The 26,688-nt window shown below is 41.3% G+C and overlaps 1 protein-coding gene across 4 annotated transcripts in view; it reads left to right on the forward strand.

Moving 5' to 3' along the window:
• LOC111979464 (RNA-binding Raly-like protein) overlaps window positions 1–21,452 on the forward strand; it is a 34,052-nt gene extending 12,600 nt beyond the window's left edge. The window contains exons 2-8 of one of the 4 annotated variants that reach the window (XM_024010028.2): window positions 17,212–17,290; window positions 17,676–17,723; window positions 17,832–18,040; window positions 18,341–18,454; window positions 18,552–18,688; window positions 19,100–19,154; window positions 21,036–21,452. In XM_024010028.2, coding sequence (XP_023865796.1) covers window positions 17,212–17,290; window positions 17,676–17,723; window positions 17,832–18,040; window positions 18,341–18,454; window positions 18,552–18,688; window positions 19,100–19,132 — 620 coding nt within the window. In that variant the 3' untranslated portion in view covers window positions 19,133–19,154; window positions 21,036–21,452. The remainder of the gene's footprint in view (window positions 1–17,211; window positions 17,291–17,675; window positions 17,724–17,831; window positions 18,041–18,340; window positions 18,455–18,551; window positions 18,689–19,099; window positions 19,155–21,035) is intronic. The other 3 variants (XM_024010027.2, XM_024010030.2, XM_024010029.2) reach the window with 3 other exon arrangements.
• The last annotated feature ends 5,236 nt before the right edge of the window (window positions 21,453–26,688 follow it).

Genomic DNA, 26,688 nt, shown 5'->3' on the forward strand with positions numbered 1-26,688 from the left:
GTGTGCCATGTAGATTAGTTTACACCCCCCTTCCCTAAACCTAGGCAGGTTCCAGACTGAAATGCAACAAAAACATTGTTTTGATGAAGTCAAATTGCGTATTCATTAGTCTATAGGGCCTACTTTTTACCATGTTTAACAAAAGCCTGCCCACCAAGTTTAAGCTCACAAATCAAACACTAACTCCAGAGAGAGGCCTGTCTCTAACTCCCAGAGAAGGGTCTGTCTCTAACTCCCAGAGAGAGGGCCTGTCTCTAACTCCCAGAGAGAGGCCTGTCTCTAACTCCAGAGAGAGGGCCTGTCTCTAACTCCCAAGAGAGTCTGTCTCTAACTCCCAGGACCAGAGAGAGGGGTTTTCTACACTACCCTATTTTCTTCCACCTCTCACATCTGTCTCCTCCTCATCTACAACACACACACACACACCACCACACACACACACACACACACACCACACACACACACACACCACAACACACACACACACACCACACACACACACACACACAACACACACACACACACACACACGTATAGAAGTAGACAGGGTTAAAAAAGAGCAAAGCTGCAGAATAAATAGCAGATGCAGAGAATGACATTTTCCCAGATTACAAAAGGTGTGTGTGTGCGTGTTTGTGTGTCTGTGTGCTTATGTTCGTGATCATGATACTGCTGTGGGTTTGGCCAGCAGGTGAGGAGAGGCTTGAATGCTTGAGTGAATTTAATAGCCATATGAGAGACGGGGCTCAGGCTTTCTATTCATTCACTCAGGTTAATTTCACCAGCCAGGGCTCCATTTCCATCACAATGACTTTAAGTGGCATATGCAAATAATATACACATTCAATCATACTGGGGGAGCTAACAGGAACTGAGAGTATTTTGATCCAGATAAAGATATCTACCGACCCCAGATAGTGTGCCCCCTGTGATGCGTTGGGCAGACTGTACCACCCTCTGGAGAGCTCTGCCGTTGCGGGAAGGTGCAGTTGCCGTACCAGGCGGTGATACAGCCCGACAGGATGCTCTCAATTGTGCATCTGTAAAAGTTCCTGAGGGTCTTAGGGGCCAAACCGAATTTCTTCAGCCTCCTGAGGTTGAAGAGGCACTGTTGTGCCTTCTTGTGTGGACCACACTGTCTGTGTGGACCATTTCAGATCGTCAGTGATGTGTACGTCAAGGAACTTGACGCTTTCCACCTTCTCTACTGCGGTCCCCGTCGATGTGGATAAGGGCGTGCTCCCTCTGCTGTTTCCTGAAGTCCATGATCAGCTCCTTCATTTTGTTGGGTACAGACCCAGGGCCTGAGCTTAATGATGAGCTTAGAGAGTACTATGGTGTTGAAGCCTGAGCTATAGTCAATGAACAGCATTCTGACGTAGGTATTCCTCTTGTCCAGATGGGATAGGGCAGTGCGCAGTGCGATGGCGAGTGCATCGTATGTGGATCTATTGGGGCGGTAAGCAAAGTGAAGTGGGTCTAGGGTTTCAGGTAAGGTAAAGGTGATATGATCCTTGACTCGTCTCTCAAAGCACTTCATGATGACAGAAGTGTTACGGGGCGATAGTCATTTAGTTCAACTACCTTTGCTTTCTTGGGTACAGGAACAATGGTGGATATCTTGAAGTAAGTGGGGACAGCAGACTAGGATAGAAATAGATTGAATATGTCCGTAAACTCTCCAGCCAGCTGGTCTGCACATTTCTGTCTGTAATAAAGCCCCTTTGTGGAGAAAAAATCATTCTGATTGGCTGGGCCTGGCGCCCAAGTGGGTGGGTCTATGCCCTCCCAGGCCCACCCATGGCTGCGCCCCTGCCCAGTCATGTGAAATCCATAGATTAGGGCCTAATTTATTTATTTCAGTTGACTGATTTCCTTCTATGAACTGTAACTCAGTAAAATCTTTAAAATTGTTGCATGTTGCCTTTATATTTTCGTTCAGTATACTTTTTGGACTATTCCATTCGTTCCATTGCACAAGACATGCTCAATAAAGTGGAAGTAAAGTTTTTTAACACCTGTGCCTCGAGGGAATCCCCTTTGAGCCAATGAGCAGTCATTTTGACTCAAACATTCTAGTCGAGTCTAAAATTCGAGTCTAATTCGAGTCGGAGTCTACAACCCACACAAGTGGCTCAGGTAGTGCAGCTCATCCAGGATGGCACATCAATGCGAGCTGTGGCAGGAAGGTTTGCTGTGTCTGTCAGCGTAGTGTCCAYAGCATGGAGGCGCTACCAGGAGACAGGCCAGTACATCAGGAGACGTGGAGGAGGCCGTAGGAGGGCAACAACCCAGCAGCAGGACCGCTACCTCCGCCTTTGTGCAAGGAGGAGCACTGCCAGAGCCCTGCAAAATGACCTCCAGCAGGCCACAAATGTGCATGTGTCAGCATATGGTCTCACAAGGGGTCTGAGGATCTCATCTCGGTACCTAATGGCAGTCAGGCTGTAGGTTGTAGACTCAGGTTGTAGACTCCGTCTCATGCTACCACTAGAGTGAAAGCACCGCCAGCCAGCATTCAAAAGTGACCAAAACATCAGCCAGGAAGCATAGGAACTGAGAAGTGGTCTGTGGTCACCACCTGCAGAACCACTCCTTTATTGGGGGTGTCTTGCTAATTGCCTATAATTTCCACCTTTTGTCTATTCCATTTGCACAACAGCATGTGAAATTTATTGTCAATCAGTGTTGCTTCCTAAGTGGACGGTTTGATTTCACAGAAGTGTGATTGACTTGGAGTTACATTGTGTTGTTTAAGTGTTCCCTTTATTTTTTTGAGCAGTGTATATAGAAAGAACAACATCTTACCTGCATGTGACTCTGTAGGTCTAGGAGGATTTCAAACAATGACTTTCTGGCAAAAATGATGTCCTCTTAAAACTGCTTATGACACATTCGGTTTGTGATATCAAAATTCTTACAACATATGTTTGTTAAATATACGTAATTAAATATGTTAAATATACTTATTTAGGAAAAGTCAAGGACAGAGGGCGGCATGCCTTTTAAAATGGCAGAGATATTTGAATTCTAAATTCCTATTTAATCAAAACAACTCACTTCCAGTGTTAAAAGAAAACCTACTATTTGAACCCTGGTCTGATTGGAGTATGAGGTAAGATGGTCTTTGGTTTTAGTCATTTATTTCTGAAACCCAGAGGTTTTCTGCTTACCGTGTGCCATTCTGACAGGAGAGGAGAGCTCTGTTGTTTCTGTTATTATAACTACAGTACAGGACTGTGCATTGATTATTGTGTTTTGTTTGGGTGTAGGTTAGTATGCATTTCAAGTGTATTGTCCTGATTGAGGTTTGTATATTTCCAGTGACTTATGCAGGTTTGGCAGTAATTTATAGCATTGTGTTATCTTGAACCAGACTAGAGAAAATATCATAATCGTATACATATTCTTCCAACCCTTGCATATGTATCCATGAAAATGTTACTTAAATAGTTCTCTGCATCCGTATGATCAAGTTGATCGTTCTTATTCTGGATAATATACATTTTCTTGAATTGTAATTTAAACAAGTAGTTTCAAATCAATTGGAGGATAATGTATTATCTATCTCTACATGTCAGTCCACTCTGACATGGGTGATTGATTTGTAATATTACTGATTTTAGCAGTAGTAATACAGTTATACTAGCCTGGTCCCAGATATTTTTGTGCTGTCTTGCAATATAAGTTATACAGCACAAACAGGTCTGAAACCAGGCTACAGTTACTATTTACGTGAGTGGACTGCACTTTCCTAATGTGAACACTAGGTGGTGGTAGCGGAGTAGTTATGGAGGCTACTACAGCACTTGTCTCAGTTGTGAAGCACATCTTATTAAGATTCAACAGCTTCACGTTATCTTTCCTGAGAACACATCGTGATATCAGATATTTGTACTTTAAAGCGGGAATCCTTAAATTGGTTGAACTACCACGCCCGTTTGCGATATTACAACAACAAATACTTTTCTGCAAACAACTAACAGTTTTTCCCCTCGGACATCACTGCCCTCACGATAGAACAGCAGAATATATACTGCAAATTATTTTATCACGTTGTGCGACGCGCCTCACCTCCAACTCTTCAACAAAACAATAGCAACGGCCATGGATGGGGCAGACAGCTATTTCCCCCATTGGGGACCATCTTTAACTGTAACTAAACAGAATCTCATGTTGTGAATATAGTGGTTTCGCCAATCTTCTGTATTAGTATTATAATTCATCTGATAATATTTATAGTTATCCTCTCTTAAAAGATGCACTATGCAGAAATCACTCCAACATTTCCTGGTTGCAAAAATTCTGATAGTTTGCCTAATTTCCGTTTATTTGTCAAAACAAGCAAGTATAGTGTATAAGAATCATTCTAGCATCTAAACCATTGTGAAACATATTTTCCATAACAAAAAATATTGTATTTTCAGCTGGTGTACAAAACCAAAAGTAAAAGATTCAAAAACAAAACTTAAAAACGGGAAGCATAGAAATCACACATATAGAACAGATCTTCTGCTTCTTAGACTTGCTTTCCATGATAATTACAGATCTATAAGTCACATTGCTATGGGAATTTGGTTGGGTCGGCCAAAAAAGTGACATATTGCAGCTTTAAATTGTATAGAGAAAGATTAGAAATGTCTCGGTCTAGGGGGGAATTTATTTTTTGTTCAATGCTACATGAATGCCAGGACAGTCTAACTGAAAAGTTATACTACTTCAAGAGAATACAAATTGACTGGTGTAAAGTCAGTGGGCTATTGAAAGAGACAAGTTAGTAATGATGAGCCTCTTTTCTTGTGTGGAAGAAAAGGTCAGACGATAAAGATGTCATCCAGGAGAGACAGAGGCCTCTATTTTCACCCGGCTTCATTGTTCTTCCTGTGTGATGGTGAAATGAGCATGGATTTGAATCGTTTGCAACATTTGACAGTCATTCAAAAGATGGTCTCAATACACTGGGTACAATGAGTCTCCGGAGGTGTGGTTTGGGTATAGCCGGTTTCAAGAAGTCTAATCTTGGTCTGAAACTGGGTCTTGAGAGCTCTAGATAACTACAGACATGTGACCTTCTATTTGAAGACCTTTGTTGGATGGTGTGGCCACTCCTACTTGGAACTGAATGTTAAGAAAACCAAGCATATGGCTATTGACTTCTACCAAGCATATGGCTATTGACTTCTACCGAGCATATGGCTATTGACTTCTACCGAGCATATGGCTATTGACTTCTACCAAGCATATGGCTATTGACTTCTACCAAGCATATGGCTATTGGAGCTCACTGAATGAGGACTCTGATCAATGGGGAGCCAGTGGAGACCATTGATCAGTACAAATATTTTAGCACTTTCCTTGACAGCAAACTAATTTGAAGTCAATGTGGATGCAATGTGTGCAAAGGGAAATTGGTGCTTGTACTTCCTGAGGAATCTCTGCAGTCTCAGAGTGAATAAGACAATTTTCTACAGATCATTCATTGAGTCCATTTTAACGTTCAACATGATCTGCTGGTTCAGTAATCTAAACCTAAAGATTAAGAACAGGCTGGGTAACATTGTGAAACTAGGTAGCAGGATCATTGGTACAAACCTTTCACTTGTATCAGATGAGTCATTCGCAAGGCACAATCCATTCTGAGGGACTCCCAGCATCCCTTGTTTGATTCATTTATTTTTCTTCTCTACAGAGCGCAGGTCACAACTCTCCTTCATGCATGCTGCTATCAGCTTTCTCAATAAGATGTAGTAGTGTTTAGGTACAGACTGACCCTATTCATGTGTGTTTTAGAGGACTACTGTTATTTTTATTTATGTTTTGTTTGTTTTTTGGGAGGATAGATAGATCAGCTTTGATATTGCAGATAGATTGTAATTGTCTGCATAATTTGCAATCAACCATATATATTCTTTGTAAATATATACATTACATTACCAAAAGTATGTGGACACCTGCTTGTCGAACATCTCATTCCAAAATCAAAGGCATTAAACATGGAGTTGGTCCCCCTTTGCTGCTGTAACAGCCTCCACTCATCTAGGAAGGCTTTCCACTAGATGATGGAACATTGCTGCAGGGACTTAGTGAGGTCGGGCACTGATTTTGGGCGATCAGGCTTGGCTCAAAGTTGCCATTTGAATTCATCCCAAAGGTGTTCGATGGGGTTGAGGTCAGGGGCTCTGTGCAAGCCAGTCAAGTTCTTCCACACCAATCTCAACAAACCATTTCTGTATGGACCTCGCTGTGTGCACGAGGGCATTGTGATCCTGAAACAGGAAAGGGCCTTCCCCAAACTGTTGCCACAAAGTTGGAAACACAGAATCGTCTAGAATGTCATTGTATGCTGTAGCGTTAAGATTTCCCTTCACTGGAACTAAGGGGCCAAGCCCGGACAATGAAAAACAACCCCAGACAATTTTTCTTCCTCCACCAAACTTTACAGTTGGCACTATGCATTCGGGCAGGTAGCATTCTCCTGGCATCTGCCAAACCCAGATTCGTCCGTCGGACTGCCAGATGGTGAAGCGTGATTAATCACTCCAGAGAACGCGTTTCCACTGCTCCAGAGTCCAATGGTGGCGAGTTTTACACCACTCCAGCCGATGTTTGGCATTGCGCATGGTGATCTTAGACTTGTGTGCGGCCATGGAAACCCATTTCATGAAGCTCCCGACGAACGTTTCTTGTGGTGACGTTGCTTCCAGAGGCAGTTTGTAACTCGGTAGTGAGTGTTGCAACTGAGGACAGACAATCTTTACGTGGTACATGCATCAGCACTCGGCAGTCCCATTCTGTGAGCTTGTGTGGCCTACCACTTCGCGGCTGAGCCATTGTTGCTCCTAAACGTTTCCACTTCACAATAACAGCACTTGCAGCTCTAGCAGGGAAGAAATTTGAGGAGGTGACCTATGACGGTGCCATGTTGAAAGTCACTGAGCTCTTCAGTAAGGCCATTCTACTGCCAATGTTTATCTTTGGAGATTTCATACACTATCAGCAACGGGTCTGGCTGAAATACCAGAATCCATCCACTAATTTGAAGGGACGTCCACATACACACAGTACCAGTCAAAAGTTTGGATACACCTACTCATTCTATGGTTTTTCTTTATTTTTACTATTTTCTACATTGTAGAATAATAGTGAAGACGTCAAAACTATGAAATAACACATATGGAATCATGTGGTAACCAAAAAAGTGTTAAACAAATCAAAATATATTTTATATTTGATATTCTTCAAAGTAGCCACCCTTTGCCTTGACAACAGCTTTGCACACTCTTGGCATTCTCTCAACCAGCTTCATGAGGTAGTCACCTGGAATTACCTCTGATGCAGAGAATACCCTTTGCCTCGATGACAGCTTTGCTGTTTAATCTTTTGTTTATATTTTTGTTAGCTGCATGTATGACATATCTCCACCAATCCTATTTATGATATTATTTACAAAGATTATACTGGTTAAAAAAATAATCTTCAAAAATGTGTTTTTTAACAATTCGTATATTTGAGTCTAACCATAATATTTGTTCGGTCTTTTCTGGTAGATTAAACAGAAATTGCAACCAACTTTCTATGGCTTGTTTTTTTTTAAGCGATATTTTGGACATTATTTCATTTTCAAATAACCGAAAGTGAGAGGTTGTAATCTGAATAAAGGGAAAAAGGCCATTCTTGAACATGGGGTGAGACATTCTTACTAATCTGCTAGAGAACCAGTTTGGATTTAAGTATAACTTTTGTATGACTGAAGCCTTTAGTGAGAGATCTAATGCTTTAATATTTAATCATTGCTGCCTTCCACATTCATATTCATTATATAAATAGGCCCGTTTAACTTTGTCTGGCTTGCCATTCCAAATAAAATGGAAAAATGCTCATATAATTGAATAAAACAAGTTGCTAGGTGTAGGCAAGGCCATAAGCAAATAGGTAAACTGGGATATGACTAAAGAGTTAAATCATGGTGATTTTTCCACAAATAGACAGGTATTTTCCTTTCCATGCAAGATCTTATCTATTTTTGCTAACTTGCTATTAAATTGTATTGTAGTGAGATAATTTCTTTGTTTTGGGATATTAACACAGAGTATGTCCACTTCACCGTCAGACCATTTTAATGGTAAACTATACGGTTATGTAAAGGTTGTATTTTCTTGTGATCAAATACGTAATACAGTACATTTATCATAATTTGGTTGAAATCCAGAGAGGTTAGAAAAAGTATCTAGATCCTCTATGAGGCTGTGGAGGGATCCAAATTATGGATTTAAAAGAAAACATTAAATCATCACCTTTGTTTTTATGCCCTGGATTTCCAGCCCCTTGATATTATTGTTATATCTGATTTTATTGGCCATAATTAATAGATATGCCGATAGTGAACAACCTTGTTTAATACTTTCAAATCAAATCAATGTTTATTAGTCACGTGCGCCAAATACAACAGGTGTAGACCTTACAGTGAAATGCTTACTAACCAACAGTGCAATTTCTAAAAGGTATTAGGTGAACAATAGGTAACTAAAGAAATAAAAACAACAGTAAAAAGACAGTGAAAAATAACAGTAGCTTGGCTATAAGAGTAGCGAGGCTCTATACAGGCACCGGTTAGTTGGGCTGAGAAGTAGCCATTATTTACTATTTTACACCTAGGGTTACTATACATAACTTTAACCCATTGTATAAGAGATTCTCCAAAATGTAAATATTATATGTCAATTCAAGTCATACTTTATCAAAAGCCTTTTTAAAGTCAGCTATGAATTTAAGGCCTGGTTTCCCAGATTTGTCATAGTGTTCTATTGTTTCCAGTTCTTGTCTTATATAATCCTCAATGTATCGTCCATGTAAAACAGCAGTCTTATTAGGATGAATAATATACGACAATACCTTTTTAATTCTGTGTGCTATGCAATTTGCTAGAATTTTTGCATTACAACACTGAAGTGTAAGGGGCCTCCAATTTTTTTAATGGACTGGATCTTTATATTTACCACTTGGGTTCTGTTTCAGTAATAATACAATCAGAACTTCTTGTCGAGTATCTGATTATCTACCATTTGTACAGGAGTGGTTAAAACATGCTAATAACGGTCCTCTGAGTACATCACAAAAGGATTGGTATACCTCAACTGGTAGGCCATCCAGCCCTGGAGTTTTCCCAGACTTTAGGCTTTAATTGCATCAGGAAGTTCCTCCTCTGTAATTTGGCCTTCACATGAGTCTTTCTGTACAGCTGTTAATTTTACATTATTAATATTAAAAAAATCCTTACAATTAACTTTGATTAGTGGAGATGGAGACTGAAATGAAAACATTTTCATTAAAGTACCTTGCTTTCTCTTTCAAAATATAACTTGGTTGACTCCATCATCCGTAACAAGTTTCAGTAAATTATTTTTGGTAGCATTTCTACCGTATGTTGAAGATTACAAAATAATTTGGTGCATTTTCCCCCATATTACATTGTGTATATTGATTGTCATGTGTCCATTGATTAATCCACTCAGACTGTGTGTGTGTGTGAGATGCTGTAGTCTCCCCCCCCCCCCCCGATCGGCTGTGCCATGGTACAGTCCAGGGAGGCACTGTGAGTCCTGCCTAGTACTGTCTGCAGTTCATTTCTGGGACTCCGACTAGAATAGAGCATCTCTACTTGCATGAAACCGTTTCCAGTTCGTGATGGCAATGTATAATAAGGGCAGACGCCGCAATCAAAGATGTGAGTAGTTATTCATGTTTCTATGTAAAGATGTGAGTAGTTATTCATGTTTCTATGTAAAGATGTGAGTAGTTATTCATGTTTCTATGTAAAGATGTGAGTATTTATTCATGTTTCTATGTAAAGATGTGAGTATTTATTCATGTTTCTATGTAAAGATGTGAGCAGTTATTCATGTTTCTATGTAAAGATGTGAGTAGTTATTCATGTTTCTATGTAAAGATGTATTAATTACATCATTATTGTATTTACAGTATTACATTATGTACAGTATTATTTGCACATTGTGCTTCTCACATTCGGCTTCTATATATATATATATATATATATATATATTTTTTTTTTTACCAATCAACCCTACAGCAAATCACTATGAAGATGTGTGTGTTGTGTATGAGGGTGAGACAGATGTGTGTGTTGTGTATGAGGGTGAGACAGATGTGTGTGTTGTGTATGAGGATGAGACAGATGTGTGTGTTGTGTATGAGGGTGAGACAGATGTGTGTGTTGTGTATGAGGGTGAGACAGATGNTGAGACAGATGTGTGTGTTGTGTATGAGGGTGAGACAGATGTGTGTGTTGTGTATGAGGGTGAGACAGATGCGTGTGTTGTGTATGAGGGTGAGACAGATGTGTGTGTTGTGTATGAGGGTGAGACAGATGCAACAGGTGGAAGAAGAGGAGCAGAATAAAATAAAACCCAGACTTCCATCTCTCTCTCTCTCATAAACCTTCACCGTATTACTTATTGATTGGCTCCCTGCTTCCTCCATGAGAAAGTCCTCAGAAAAACACCTCAGAAAAACACATTAAAGGCTAGTGTGAAAGGGATGGACCTCCTCTAAGTGGACAGACAGAGTATTGCCCCAGTCACTCAGTTACATCGTCACTCAGTTACATCATGCCCCAGTCACTCGGTTACATCATTAAAGTGACTACCTCAGGCAGTTGATTCCAAAGAGAACTGAAGTGGAGACAACAGGCAAGTCAACAGTAATAGCAATTGAGATGATAACAAGGATTGTGTATGTACGTAAGGCAGGGGTTCCCAAACCTTTCTGACCCGTAATCCCATTTTGATATCCATGTAAAAGAAAATGATGTAATCAACGGCTAATGTTTACTTTTTTTAATTGGGACTATGACAGTCTGTTACAAATCAGTCTGACAGTATTTCCATCTGAAGGAATTATGCATCAGAAAGGTATTGGGAAGTTCAGAAGCTCATCAGGCAATAATGTTGTATGAGTTTCTGTGTAGAAAATAATAACATCGATGATATTTTCCCCCCAGTCTGATTTAGTGCCTGGTCTTGTCCACTCTGTTCTAATGAGTCCTTGTGGGCATTGTAGAGGGAAACAGAAGACATGCATGAGTTCCTGAGAGTCTTATCTTTCAGTGATCAGGTCATAATATTTTGTAACTTTAAACCGAGCCACATTTTGTAGGAAGAAAACAGAAACCACTCTGTTTATTACAACCACATCTAGCGGCTACCGGAGGTTACCGACATATTTATTTTATCTGAATTTCCCATGTGGAGTCGCGACCCCTAGTTTGTGAAACACTGATGTAAGGAGTGTTTTGGAATGTCATCATATGCCTTGGAAGCCTAATTGCAGTTATAGTATATAGAGAGTTCTATTGAGCGGATTATTTTTGAAGTTTAGTGTTTTTTGGAGTTGAAATTACATAATATGCTTTAAAATGCCAAGGTAGTGGGCAGCCTAAGGCAGGGATTCAATCTGTATAGCGCTGTCGACAATGCGGCTTTAAAAGGCAATATTCCTGCGTTCGCGAAGACCGCATTCATAGTAAACGATGCATATGTCAGCTCAATCGGAGATGACCTTTTAATGGTGCATTGTCGAAAAAGGGCGATCGGATTGCAGTTACAGTGTTGACTCTATAGTTATATTGTGCAAAGCCAGCGGCCTTTTGACCTGGTATCTATAGGTCACTAAATCCATAGACGAGCATTAATTTAGTATGGATACTAGGAAAAGAAGCCTTAGCTTGAAGTCAAAGTTATTTTATCTATTCAATCCAATGCATGTTATCGACAAACACATAGCATTTGACCTTTAAAGGTGATTTACACTTCAGCCGGCATGCACAGCGTTTATTGGGAATGCGATCTCCGCAAACATCGGGTAAAATGCGCATCGTTGGCTATCTAGTGCAATGCTCTACAACGCGCCTCGGATTAAATCACAGCCTGTCTTTGCTCAGCATCAGGGGGGCTATACACTCTTAGGGGGAAAAAGTGCTTTTTAGAAACTAAAATGGATCTTCGCGGTCTTCATTGGAGAACCTTGTTGGTTCCAGGTAGAACCCATTCGGTTCTAAGTAGAACCCTTTCCACACAGGGTTCTACCTGGAAATAAAAAAGGTTTGTACCTGGAACCAAAAAGTGTTCTTCTACGGGGAGTGTTGAAGAACCCTTTCGGAACCCTTTTTTTCTAAGAGTGTAGGAGAGGCTCTTTCTGGCAGGTATGAGGTGCCGAACCCCTGTGCCAAGTTTGTCTGTGGAAAAACAAGTTTGCTCATCCCTATTAGCTATATGGAGAATAGACTGGTAGGGAGCGCCGATAGATACACTTGTAGAATATCAAATAGTAAAACAATAAAAACATTTGATCACAAAAAAAAGAAGCTCCGTTTTGCCAGTCTCCTGCATGATAAAGCCATATACTGAAGCATAGATATCAGCCATGCCCTTAAACAAAGATAACTCATACCTGGCTCTCCCAGACATCCAGACTTTAAAAGCAGTTATCTGATGGTATCTGTTACCAACGACATGAGAGGTCTCTTACACTCATTCAAATTCAAGGCACATCAAAACTTTAAAAAAAACTCTATCATGAACACAATCTGCTGTTCACTCACTCAACTATACTTTATTGTACGTAGGCAAGAGCACGTAGCGAGTCCAATAGAGTTACCATACTGTAGTTTCCTAAAAGGGAGGCATAGACCAAGTGACTGTGAGAGCTCTTAGCAGCAGCTTTGATGGTCTCTAAAACACAGGCTGTTCCCTCCATTAAGGCCTGTGGACAGGGATAAGAATGGTTTGAAGAGAGTACAAGCTGATGTAGCAATGCTAATGCTGTACATTCTGCTAAATGGGGATGGTTTGGCACTTCAGATGTCCTTTGATATCCTTTTAGCCAAAATAGAACATTGTAAAAGGTCAGAGTTCAAATTGTATTTATATGCAGGTTCTTAAGTCGTGGCCATTGCTTAGCAACACATTATTCATGTGTGTGTACCTTGTCTTGCGCACACACACACACACAACACACCCACATGTACTCTCTCACACACACACTCTGTCTCTCACCATATGCACACACTCTCTTACACAACCCCAAAGCACACAATTATATGATTAGTATAATGACTGACATCAATCACAGTACTGTGTGTTCCCTGGATGAACGGCACAGTGTTCACTTAAGAGTCCCACTCTTATCATTAGTGACCTCAGCAGGATTCCAGGGGAGAGCGTACTCTGTTGAGTGCCACTATCATTAGTGACCTCAACAGGAGTCCAGGGGAGAACGTACTCTGTTGAGTGCCACTCTATCATTAGTGACCTCAGCAGGAGTCCAGCGGAGAGTGTCTTTTATGTTATGGATGAGTTGTTCATCAAGACCCTCACAGAGTATGAATGTAAGAAAGGCACTGTGTGATCTACTGTAGCTGTCTCTGTGATGTAGCTGTGTGTGTGTGTGTGTGTGTGTGTGTGTGTGTGTGTGTGTGTGTGTGTGTGTGTGTGTGCGTGCTTGTGCCTGTCTGTCCTATTACCTTGAGAGACCCTCAGGGCTCATAGTATTGAGCAGACAGACAGATGCTCCAACACTGATATCATCTCACTCCCCGACCAGTGTTCTGCCACTGAATGGGACAGGGGATGAGCTGTGAGTCAGTGCTGTCAGTGTGTGTGTGTGCAGATGTTTCCTTATCTGTTGTACTACTCTGTATTTATTCAGGGAAAAACCCATTGAGACCAGGGTGTCATTCCAAAAGGGTGCCCTGATCACAACAATACGACAACCAATACAATGTACAACAAAACAGCAATCGATACAGAACAGTTACATTCCTCAGCTGCTAGGTCTTCAATCAACACCCTAAACTGCCAGAGAGGCACCAGATCATCCAATTGTAATGAGTTCTGCAAATTGTTCCAGCAGTGAGGCGCATTATAACTTAATTGCGGTATTACCTTATTCAGTGGAGACGCGAGGAAGTTAACTAACCCTGTGAACTGGTTTTGGTAGCTCATGTCTTTATACTTCAGTAAGGAAGTTAGGTAAGTCGTGAAGAGTGTGTAGTCGGGCTTTGTAAACAAAAAGGGAGAAATCAAGAGATCTATGGGACTTTAAATGAGGACCAGCCAACCTTTTGATACAGGACGCAGTGATGAGTATTAAAACTGTCACCTAGTGATAAAGCGAAGGGCGCTGTGGTAGACGGCATCCAAAGGTTTAGGAGAAATGGCTGCTGCATTCTAGTAAATTGAGTCACCATAGTCAAGAACTGGCAGGGAAGTTGACTGTACAATCTGCTTGCTGCTGTTTCGGGAGAGGCAAGATCTATTTCTAAAAAAGAAGCCCGCTTTAATTCTGAGCTTTTTAACTAGTTCATCAGTGTTTTTTAAACATTAAATCCTTGTTAATCCAAAAACTCTGATATTTATAGAAAGAAAAAAAAACTCACCCATATGAATAGCCCCGTTGGAAAATATAAATTGACTGTTTGAAAATGTGAATCACATTTCTATTTTCCGTACCCCAGTTTGGGAATACCTGTCCTCGGCTAATGACTTCTCCAAAAGATAACGGAGTCAGGAGTCAGCTAACCTGGAGTCCAATCAATGAGATGTTTTTTTTATAGGGCAGGGCAGCTCTAAACAACATCTCCAATTTGCTACAAAACTCACAATTTGCTATTCACAAGAAGCATTACCTGATGTGAACCATGGCTCGAAACCAAAGAGATCTCAGAAGACCTAAGATTAATTGTTGACTTGCATAAAGCTGGAAAGGGTTACAAATGTATCTCTAAAAGCCTTGATTTTCATCAGTCCACGGTAAGACAAATTGTATATAAATGGAGAAAGTTCAGCACTGTTGCTACTCTCCCTGGGAGTGGCCGTCCTGCAAAGATGACTGCAAGAGCACAGCACAGAATGCTCATATCGGGTGAAGAAGAATCCCAGATTGTCAGCTAAATCTCTGGAACATGCTAACAACTATGTTGACGAGGCTACGATACGTAAAACACTAAACCAAAATGGTGTTCATGGGGAGGACACCATGGAAGAAGCCACTGCTGTCCAAAAACAAACATTACAGCACGCCTGAAGTTTGCAAAAGAGCACCTGGATGTTCCACAGCGCTACTGGCTAAATATTCTGTGGACAGATGAAACTACAGTTGAGTTGTTTGGAAGGAACATAAAAAAGGCACAAGCACACCAACATCAAAACCTCATCTCCATTACCACCTCAACACTGGCCAATGTGTTACTATGCATGACAATGCCCCTGTGTAAAAGCTTAACTCCTCTGTCCTCATTCAACCACTCTGGAGCCTAAATCTGCAGTATGCTTCCCTGTCATAGGAAACCATAGACACCCACCTCTCATTTTGCAGCTTGGGGATGGAAATCGATGTTCACAGGTCAAATCCCAACTGTAAAGTATGGTGGAGAGAGCATCATGGTTTGGGGCTGCTTTGCTTGTATCATCGATGGAAAAATGAATTCCCAAGTTTATTATGACATTTTGACGGAGAATGTACGGCTATCTGTCCGCCAATTGAAGCTCAACAGAAGTTTGGCGATGCAACAGGACAACGACCCAAAACATAGAAGTAAATCAACAGAATGGCTTCAACAGAAAATAAAATACGCCTTCTGGAGTGGCCCAGTTAGATTCCTGGCCTCAACCCGATTGAGATGCTGTGGCTTGACTTCAAAAGAGCGGTTCACACCAGACATCCCAAGAATATTGCTGAACTGAAACAGTTTTGTAAAGATGAATGGTTCAATATTCCTCCTGACCGTTGTGCAGGTCTGATCCGCAACTACAGAAAAAGTTTGGTTGAGGTTATTGCCGCCAAAGGAGGGTCTACCAGTTATTAAATCCAAGAGTTCACATACTTTTCCCACCCTGCACTGTGAATGTTTACACGGTGTGTTCAATAAAGACATGGAAACATAATTGTTTGTGTGTTATTAGTTTAAGCAGACTGTGTTTGTCTATTGTTGTGACTTAGATGAAGATCAGATAGAATTGTATTACCAATTTATGCAGAAATCCAAGTAATTCCAATGGGTTCACATACTTTTTCTTGCCACTGTATATTGCTACTGCATAAGTGCTGCTCTCCACTTTCTGGAGGACCGAGTTTTGAAATCAGTGGAATTAAAGTATGATAGCTAAGGAGATGGAGAAAACACCTGTCCCTGGATTACATCTTCAAACTAAGGTCAACCATGGCATCCATGACAGGGAGAAGCGTCCATTCCACGTATACAGAAAAGATAGTCTAGCTTGCTACATTTTCAGATATTACACGTTTCTAATTTTGACTTTTTCATTTCAAGTTAAAGTGTACTGTTAGCTAGCTCATTATTCATATCTCAGAGCCATTTGCTTTGCTAGTTATAGCTGGTTGGTTAGCTAACATTGAATCTAGTTGGTTAGCTACCTGCAGATTCATGCAGGGTAGAAACGTCATAAATTGTGATAATGGTTCATTGTTTAGCTAGCTAGCTACACGTCGTAACAAAATAATCCACTATGCAAGTATCCATTTCAATAGGGCGAGTAAAATGGTCAGTGAGCTGTTCTCTCATTTGTCTGGAAGTAGCTAGCAAGCTAGCCAACGTTAGCCAGTTAGTTTGGGTGCTTGACTGCTGTTAGGTCAGCTAGCTGTATGATCTGTGTAGTATAGTAATATTATTCACATCTCAGAACCATTTGCTATGCTAGTTATAGCCTAATGTTAACTAACATTGAACCTGGTTGGTTAGCTACCTGCAGATTCATGCAGGGTAGTAAAGTCATGAGTTGGGATTATGGTTAATTGTTTACCTAGCTAGCTACAGGTCTTAGACTTGACACCATCAAAAAAATCACACATTGTGTCTGTCCTGTCTGACCACTTGCAATAAGCCTGATTTCAGTCAACCTTTGAATGAGAGTGTGTAACAGTGTGAAAGACCTTGGAAAGATCCGTAAATAGGGCAGCACAATGAGTTTTTTATCATCTAAGCAATTTAACACATCATCTAAAACAAGCGCAGCTGCTGAAACGGATTTATGTCGAAGGTCTACAGCCAGACTGGTGCACATTAAGAATAGAGTGAGAAGTTAAAGTTATTAGCTGACATTTGGCCATGGATTCTTAAAGTGTGTGTGGTCTGTGTGTTCAGACAGTGATCCTGAAGCTGCTGTGTTTATGTTCCAGACATCAACATGGCAGGAGAACCGAGACCCTACAGGCCAAAGGTGGTGGGCTCCAAGAGGCCCCTCTCCTCTCTCTACAGGTCAGGGTCATAAGCATGACCATAGAAATAGATTGTCATTCTGTGAGCAGGACACAACCATAGAAACACTTTGTACTACTCTATAAATAGAGTTGGCTAAAGGAGCGTTTCTCAAACCTTTTTTTTTGTGCCAGAGAGTGACAAGCTATGGCAACTTCCTTCTTGGAAGAACCACTTTCATTAAAACCACTTACATTAATAAACCACTTACACTAAAAACCCACTTACATTTATAAAACCACTTTCACTAAAACCCACTTTCATTAATACTAGCCCTTGAGTAGGGTCAAAATCAGTGTCACCCAACCATACCAGGGACTGATCAACATCCCTTTTGTTTTGTCAGTGGCTTATTGTATGTACATCTCTATTTCTGTCTTTACAGTGGCTATGAGTTTGACTACGACTATTACAGAGAGGATTTCTACAGCAGGTATGCAAATCATTCTGCTCTGTTCTATTCTAGTATTTTCTTTGGAAAACAATGTACTCCGCTTTACCTATTTAACTACTTCTTAAAACTTTTGCCTCGTCTCCCCAGGTTATTTGAGTATCATGGACGCGTGGTGGAGCCCCCCATCCGATCGCCGATACCTGCCAAACGATCTCGTGTCGTGGTCCCGTCCCTGCGGCGAATCAAATCTTCCTTGCCGGTCAGGACCTGCTCTGACTCCTTTTCTTCTTCCAGACCTCTTCCTCCGTCCTCGCCTCTACCTCTCACTTCTGGGTCTTCAGCTGCAGGACCTATGTGTATGTCTAATACTCTAGTCACTCTGCCTGTCTCTGTCCTACTCTTTCTCCCTCTATCCTCCCCTCTCTCTGTCTTCGGCTCCTCTGTCCTCCCCCTCTCCTTTCTCTGTCCTCCCCTCTCCCTCCGTTCTCACCCATATCTCTATCCTCCCCTCTCCCTCCGTTCTCACCCCTATCTCTCTCCCCCTTCTGCACTGCTCTGTCTCCTACTCTTTGACAGAACTGTTTTGGTGAAGTCATAGTTAAGAAGCATATTCTTTTCAAGAAACATAATTTGTCTCTGTTTTTGTATATTCCCAGTAAAGACCGACCAGTTGGTAACCATCAAACAGGAGCTGTCCCAGATTAAGACCAAGATCGACTCTCTACTGGGGCGTCTGGAGAGGATTGAGAGACAGCATCGCACAGAGGCAGGTAAGAGTGTTCAGACTGTGTGTGTCCTGTTGTGTGAGTGTCAGACTAACCTCTAACCTGACCTCATCCTCTCTCTCTCATCCCCCCCTTCCCCCAGCAGCCCAGAGGAAACAGGGAGGAGTGTATAAGTGTCTCCGTGCCAAGACCGCGGACCCCCCCGGAGACGTGGAGGCGGGAGAGATGACAGACGAAGCCAACGAGGATGTCTTTGACGATGAAGGCACTAACGATATGGTGAGGAGGCCAAGGGGTATTTTTGTTATTTTATTAGGATCCCCCCCATTAGCTGTTGCAAAAGCAGCAGCTACTCTTCCTGGGGTTCCACACAAAACATGAAACATAATACAGAACGACAGAATACAGAACATCATTAGACAAGAACAGCTCAAGAACAGAACTACATAATAAATAAAAAAAATGTCAAGTTAGAGGTTAGTCTGTCATCGTACATCTGAAGGCTTAAATGGGGTCAAATGACACCCTATTTCCTATGTAGTGCACTACTTTTGCCCAGAGCCTTATGTGGATGATACCTAAGCAGCATTATGAGTAAACCACTGTGTGTTGTTATACAATGGGTGAGTCTAATCCTGAATGGTTAAAACAGTATCACTGCTTACTGTGTTGTTCTTTTCTTCTTTTCAGATAGAAAACCACTTATCAGACATTGACAATTGAGAGAGGTCAGTTTATCACTCAGGTGACATGTTTGGTTCAATTTAAACGAGTTAATTAGAAGTGTTTATTATAAGTGTCAGTGTAAGGGCCAGTGGGTGTAGGGCTTTTGTTCCAGCCAAGCGGTAGCGACGGGCATTCCAGATCTTTTGGCTCCGCTCACCTAAACGAGATGTCTATTTGGATGAAAAAAATGAAAAATAGCACATTTCATAGCAAAAAAATGTAACATTGCAAAAATTGAGCGTGGACCAGAATGAGGCTTTTTCCCTGACGACCTATTGTTCCTGCAGTGACTCAGGAATCAGCATCTTCAGGGGATGTTTTTACAACTTACCTCCAGATAATCATTGTCTGGAGCTCATAAAGCAATAGTAGGATCCTTCCACCAATTCAGTGCCTTTTGAGAAGATTAAACTTGGTGCAGATTTAAATACATGTACATTTCACTTTTTTTTTTACATTCTGTCATAAAGAGCACATGTTCAACTTAATATAAAATGTTTCCATCTCAAGAGGTGAAATAAAAACGTTTACTACAGCTTTGACGATTTCATTTTAAAATCAGCCATATATCCCTGTCTGATGGGGGAATGGAAGCTTACAGGGAGGGGCAATTGAATGCAAGCTATAAAAAAAAATGTCTAGCCTGTCTACGGTATCTATGGTTAACGTGTTATGCTCGACCCGCTCAGTTTTCCACCACAAAACACCAGAAAAATGTCCAAAAAGAATAGAAGCAGCTCACCTGCTTTTACACTATGATGTCTATTTCTTTAGAAAAAAAATATTAAAATGAGAGTTCAGTTCACATAACAGGGTTGACTTTAAAATGAGGAACAAACGTAAATTAAAATCACATGAAATAAATAATAATCTACAGAAATGACTTTGTAAAAGCAACAAAACAACTAGGGCTTCACAATAATGGTGAAAACTTGACATTTTGGGGTTAAGTGGGTTAAAATCTTCCTAGAAGTTACAGCGGGTGCATGGAAGGGACATGTAAAAATACTTAAATGTGGCACTTTAGCAAGTCTTTACTCAGAGAGCCAAATGAGCGGCTCTTTTTACAGATGCAATTCGGTTCCTGAGGTTCACTAAAAAGATCTGTTCTTTCACCAACAACCCATCCCTACCAAGCAGTAAGACACCTGATAGCAAATCATAGTCTTCTGTCAAGAATTTTAAAAATCGGGTTTGTTATGGCCTGCACCGACACAGGCTCACTGCGGATAAGAATGACCACCTATGCTGTAGATCCACAACCCGATTGACTTAATATTATTAGTCTATAGAATGCAGGGATTAGCCTGGTCCCAGATATGTTTGTGTTGCCTTGCCGACTCCTATGGTCTGTCTTGCAAGAGCACAAACAGATCTGGTACCAGGCTAGGAATTTGGCTCCATAAGAAATTGCTGTGTTTTACTTGTCTTTATTCAAGTTGAGAAGAACCCAAATAGGCAATCATTATCTTCTAGTTTAATTCACAGTTTTTCTAAATTGCCTGTCATTTTTGGTGTCTATAGCAGTAAAATGGCTGTTTTTCAGCAGTTATCTCTGATGTCTGTTGAGCATGTCAAAAAGACAAAATCTCTCCTTCCCCTTTTCCCTCTGCTGGTTCACATTGAAATGTCCCCTGATTTGTCTAATATTTTTGGGGGCAAAAAGCAGAGATTTTTTTTATATAATATTGGGGAAAACTCCCATTCTAAGGTTCTCCCTATTATGAAGAACCTAGTTTCAACCATTGCTTTTCGTACAGTTGATCAGGATGAGGATGTTGACGATGACAATAATAATTCATATTGTTTTGGCTATTACTGATCATGACAATGATGACAATAAGGTTCACAATTAATATAAAATCATCTTATTGTGTGTTGTTATGCTTCTTGTTCACAGGGAGGTAAAAATAAAGCCTCATTGGTCGTTTGAAGAACCAATAGAGAACATCAGGACCTGAATGACAAAATCAATGGAAAAAAGGAAAAGACTCTGAGAGAAAGACTCGTGGACCAGTGTGCTTGTTTGCCCATCAAGACACAACACTGTGTGCGTATTGATGCGGTACTACAATGTTGTACTTTAATTTCATACAATACATTTACCAGACTACTGTATTTTATTCTAGTCATCTAAGAAATGAGTTAATGCAGGGTGTGAAAAAGAGTTGCTCTCATTGAGTGTGGCTTTACATGCACACAATAATGCGATTATTGTGGATAGTCAGATTAATATAATAGTTCAATTAAAACGTTTACATGCTTTGCAAGAGGAACGATTTCTCTAATAATCCTGTTTACATGGACACATATGAAATCAGGCTACCTGATGGCACTCTGATCAATGCCGAAAATCGGCAATCAAAATAAATGTTCTAGTAAGAATATTTGATTCTGAGTTTGGACATTTAAAGTGTGTATTTGAAAACTACTTCTACTACGCATACATTCAGTAGCTCCGAACTCACTTCACTTGTGCTGAAGAGGGAGGCTCGCTTGGCTGGTGTTAGAAAATGTGCATATCAAACACACCGCTGGAACGCCGTTTAAGGTGTTTACATGTCCTAATAAATGGAAAGATTGCTCAGAAAACCTTTTTTTGTTTTTTATCGGCATATGCTTACTTTTATTTTGACCTTACACCGATTAAGATAAGCAGAGTAAGGTGGTTACATGACTATTGTATAATCTGTCTACTGTCATAAATCAGTTTGATATCGAATTATTAGTGTGCATGTAAACATACTCATTGTTCTCAGACTAATAGTTCTGGTTTCAAGGTATTATCGTCTAAAACGTGAATGGCAAAATTCAGAAGAAATGGTTTGTGTTGGAATTGTGACTTTGCATTTTAATTTATTTGTTGCAACTGTTGTATGGCCACCTATGAAATGGGTTAGGGGACAAGACAAAAAGGTTTTAGAAATTACAGTCTCACAGGGAGCAGTTTTCAGATGTTGTGGACCACCTCAAAATTCTGCCATTTGCTTAATATTGGCACTAAAATGTGTGTTATTTAATAAACTACAGTACTAGTCAAAAGTTGACACACCTACTCATTCCAGGGTTTTTCTTTATTTTTACTGTTTTCTACAATGTCGAATAATAGTGAAGACATCAAAACTATGAAATAACAAAAATGGAGTCATGTAGTAACCAAAAAAAGTGTTAAACAAATCAAAATATATGTTACATTCTTCAAAGTAGCCACCCTTTGTCTTGATGACATCTTTCCACACTCTTGGCATTCTCTCATCCAGCTTCCCTCAACCCATGTTCATGTCCAATGGCCGATGAGCACCGATATGTTTCATCTAGAATTTCTCTTCAAATGACAAGGATTAGCAAGGATTAGCCAGTAGATTGTCAACTTTACTCATGATGACGACTGTTAGCTAAGATTTTGAAAGTATGATGTTGACATGATCAGTCCATACAAAGCTACGGTAGATAGAACGTGATTTGACGTCATTTTTATCTGTGGCCAATGACCACAATGACACATTTTCTAATGTAAATCAAATGTCAGCACCCAAGGGGCTTGAATTTTCAAGCTCTACCTTTAGATTTGGCCGAGACGTAGTGTCCCCATGATTGACAGAAAACTGAGTCCAATTACAGCGCAACTAGACAACATTACCAACCCGTACTCTCCGTATTTTCCGCTGTCTGCCCCACCACCACAGAAAGCACTGAGCTAGGCTGAAACACCTGCATTTTGGAGCTGCCTTAAGCAAAAAAGAGACCATGTTTGTATGGAGGCTTTATTAACTCAATGTTTTTTTAAATACCATTTTTACATTGTTTGCAAACTAATATGTGACACGTATCAATGCCAAAATAACATGCAATACAGGCAACCCCCTAATTTTTTAGAGCAAAAAATCGAATCCAATTTTATTTGTCACATGCGTCAAATATAGCAGGTGTAGACCTTACAGGGAAATGCTTACTTTTAAGAAGAAAAACATGTTAAGTAACAAAAATTGAAAATAAGAGAAACAGATAATTAAACAGCAGCAGTAAAATAACAATAGCGAGGCTATATACAGGGGGTACCGGTTAGTCGAGGTAATTGAGGTGATATGTACATCTAGATAGAGTTAAAGTGACCATGCATAGATAATAAACAGAGTAGCAGCAGCGTAAAGAGGGGTCTGGGTTGCCCTTTGATTGGCTAGTCAGGAGTCTTATGGCTTGGGGGTAGAATCTGTTAAGAAGCCTTTTATACCTAGACTTGGCGCTCCGGTACCGCTTGCCGTGCAGTAGCAGAGAGAACAGTCTATGACTAGGGTGGCTGGGGTCTTTGACAATTTTTGGGCCTTCCTCTGACACCGCCTGGTATAGAGGTCCTGGATGGCAGGAAGCTTGGCCCCAGTGATATACTGGGCCGTACGCACTACCCTCTGTAGTGCCTTGCGGTCGGAGGCCGAACAGATTCCGTACCACGCAGTGATGCAACCATTCAGGATGCTCTCGATGGTGCAGCTGTAGAACCTTTTGAGGATCTGATGATTCATGCCAACTCTTTTCAGTCTACTGAGGGGGAATAGGCTTTGTGGAGCTCTCTTCACGACTGTCTTAGTGTGTTTGGACCATGATAGTTTGTTGGTGATGTGGACACCAAGGAACTTGAAGTTCTCAACCAGCTCCACTGCAGCCCCGTCGATGAGAATGGGGGCGTGCTCGGTCCTCCTTTTCCTGTAGTCCACAGTCATCTCCATTGGTAGGATATACGTGATCGTAGCTCGTCTATTTTATTATAGATTGATTGTACATTGGCTAATAGGACTGATGGTAAAGGTAGATTACCCTCTCGGCGACGGATCCTAACAAGGCACCCGGATCTTTGTCCACGATACCTCCATCTCTTTCTCCTGGGGATGAGGGCCTTCCCGGGCATCTGAAGTAAATCCTTCCCGTCCGACTCGTTGAAGAAAAAATATTCCTCCAGTATGGGGTGAGTAATCGCTGTCCTGATATCTAGAAGCTCTTTTCGGTCATAAGACACAGTGGCAGAAACATTATGTACAAAACAACGTGAAAAAACGTACACTTTAGCACAATTTGTTACGGGATTGTAAAACGTCAGCCATCTCCTTCGGCGGCATTCTCACAATGTGGGGCTCAAAACAGTTGCCCTGGATGACGGGTTGCTACTGTTTACAGCTGTCAAATCCACAAGCGGCTCGTTGCGTTACCTTATCGCGGAGACTTCCATTTGATGGAAGAGGGTGCAGCACCCCATCTACATTGACGGGACAGTAGTGGAGAGGGTGGAGAGTTTTAAAATCCTCGCCGTACACATCACGGACAAACTGAAATGGTGCACCCACACAGACAGCGTGGTGAAGTAGGGGCGCAGCAGCGCAACATGATCTCATGTTAAAATGTACATCTGCCTTCTGTACCCCTCCTGCTGCGTCTCTGTGTGTGACACAAGATCAAGAGGCGTGTTTGAAGGCTCGTCATTATTTTGACCAATCGTCTTGCGTACACAGATTTGGGTATTGTCACCATTCTGCCGCCTTGTAGAGCACACATTCTTTTGAAATGGCTGTGAACCTGGCTCATTAGAGCCACTTCCTCTTGATCTTGCAGACGTGTTGCTGTGCGTTTTGTTGCCAACCTTACTTTGCTAGCTGACAACTTTACGGTTTTTACTTTTTACTTTTTAATTACCGTTTATATTTTTTGTTTTTCACTCAACTTTTTTCCCTCATTCAACTTTTTCACTCCGGACGCTTTTGTTGCCAACCTTACTTTGCTAGCTGACAACTTTACGGTTTTTACTTTTTAATTACCGTTTATATTTTTAGTTTTTCCCTCACAACTTTTTTCCCTCATTCAACTTTTTCACTCTGGACGCTTTATCTGGACATGGTTCGTCAGCACCTTCAACAGCCGAAGCTAAGTAGTAACATTAACATGATGCCTTCTAATTGCAGTCGCTGTACTCATAATATACAGGAGAYCGATCYCCTTARYGCGAGGATAGCTGTGCTGCAAGCCCAGCTTCAGACGCAATCGTTAGGCAAGGGTAATTTCAGTGTAGGAAAGGATGAAACAGCGTCTGTGCCACCAGTAAGTACAGATAGTAGTATAAATCCCCCCCGCACGGTCCCCGCAGCCGGACAACTTTCTCATGGCTTCTGGAGGGAAATGCTGTAGGAATGCTCAACCGGTGTCGCTCATTCAGCCGACAGAAACTTTCAACCGGTTTTCCCCATTAAGTAGCGAGTCGGAGTCTGAGGCCGAGTCTTCTCTTGTTTCTACTCCTCCCGTTACGGGGTCTGAGACGCCGAAGGCTCCCACCATTAGCTCTGACAAATTGAAAACCCTAGTCATTGGCGACTCCATTACCCGCAGTATTAGACTTAAAACGAATCACCCAGCGATCATATACTGTTTACCAGGGGGCAGGGCTACCGACGTTAAGGCTAATCTGAAGATGGTGCTGGCTAAAGCTAAAACTGGCGAGTGTAGAGAGTATAGAGATATTGTTATCCACGTCGGCACCAACGATGTTAGGATGAAACAGTCAGAGGTCACCAAGCGCAACATAGCTTTAGCGTGTAAATCAGCTAGAAAGATGTGTCGGCATCGAGTAATTGTCTCTGGCCCCCTCCCAGTTAGGGGGAGTGATGAGCTCTACATCAGAGTCTCACAACTCAATCGCTGGTTGAAAACTGTTTTCTGCCCCTCCCAAAAGATAGAATTTGTACCCGATCTTTCTGGGACTCACCCACAAACAGGACCAAGCCTGACCTGCTGAGGAGTGACGGACTCCATCCTAGCTGGAGGGGTGCTCTCATCTTATCTACCAACATAGACAGGGCTCTAACTCCTCTAGCTCCACAATGAAATAGGGTGCAGGCCAGGCAGCAGGCTGTTAGCCAACCTGCCAGCTTAGTGGAGTCTGCCACTAGCATAGTCAGTGTAGTCAGCTCAGCTATCCCCATTGAGACCGTGTCTGTGCCTCGACCTAGGTTGGGCAAAACTAAACATGGCGTTGTTCGCCTTAGCAATCTCACTAGGATAAAGACCTCCTCCATTCCTGCCATTATTGAAAGAGATCGTGATACCTCACATCTCAAAATAGGGCTACTTAATGTTAGATCCCTCACTTCAAAGGCAGTTATAGTCAATGAACTAATCACTGATCATAATCTTGATGTGATTGGCCTGACTGAAATATGGCTTAAGTCTGATGAATTTACTGTGTTAAATGAGGCCTCCCCTCCTGGTTACACTAGTGACCATATCCCCCGTGCATCCCGCAAAGGCGGAGGTGTTGCTAACATTTACGATAGCAAATTTCAATTTACCAAAAAAAAATGCAGTTTTCGTCTTTTGAGCTTCTAGTCATGAAATGTATGCAGCCTACTCAATCACTTTTTATAGCTACTGTTTACAGGCCTCCTGGGCCATATACAGCGTTCCTCACTGAGTTCCCTGAATTCTTATCAGACCTTGTAGCCATAGCAGATAATATTCTAATTTTTGGTGATTTTAATAATCACATGGAAAAGTCCACAGACCCACTCCAAAAG

This window comes from Salvelinus sp. IW2-2015, linkage group LG19 (assembly GCF_002910315.2).
Source record: "Salvelinus sp. IW2-2015 linkage group LG19, ASM291031v2, whole genome shotgun sequence".
Taxonomy (NCBI): domain Eukaryota; kingdom Metazoa; phylum Chordata; class Actinopteri; order Salmoniformes; family Salmonidae; genus Salvelinus; species Salvelinus sp. IW2-2015.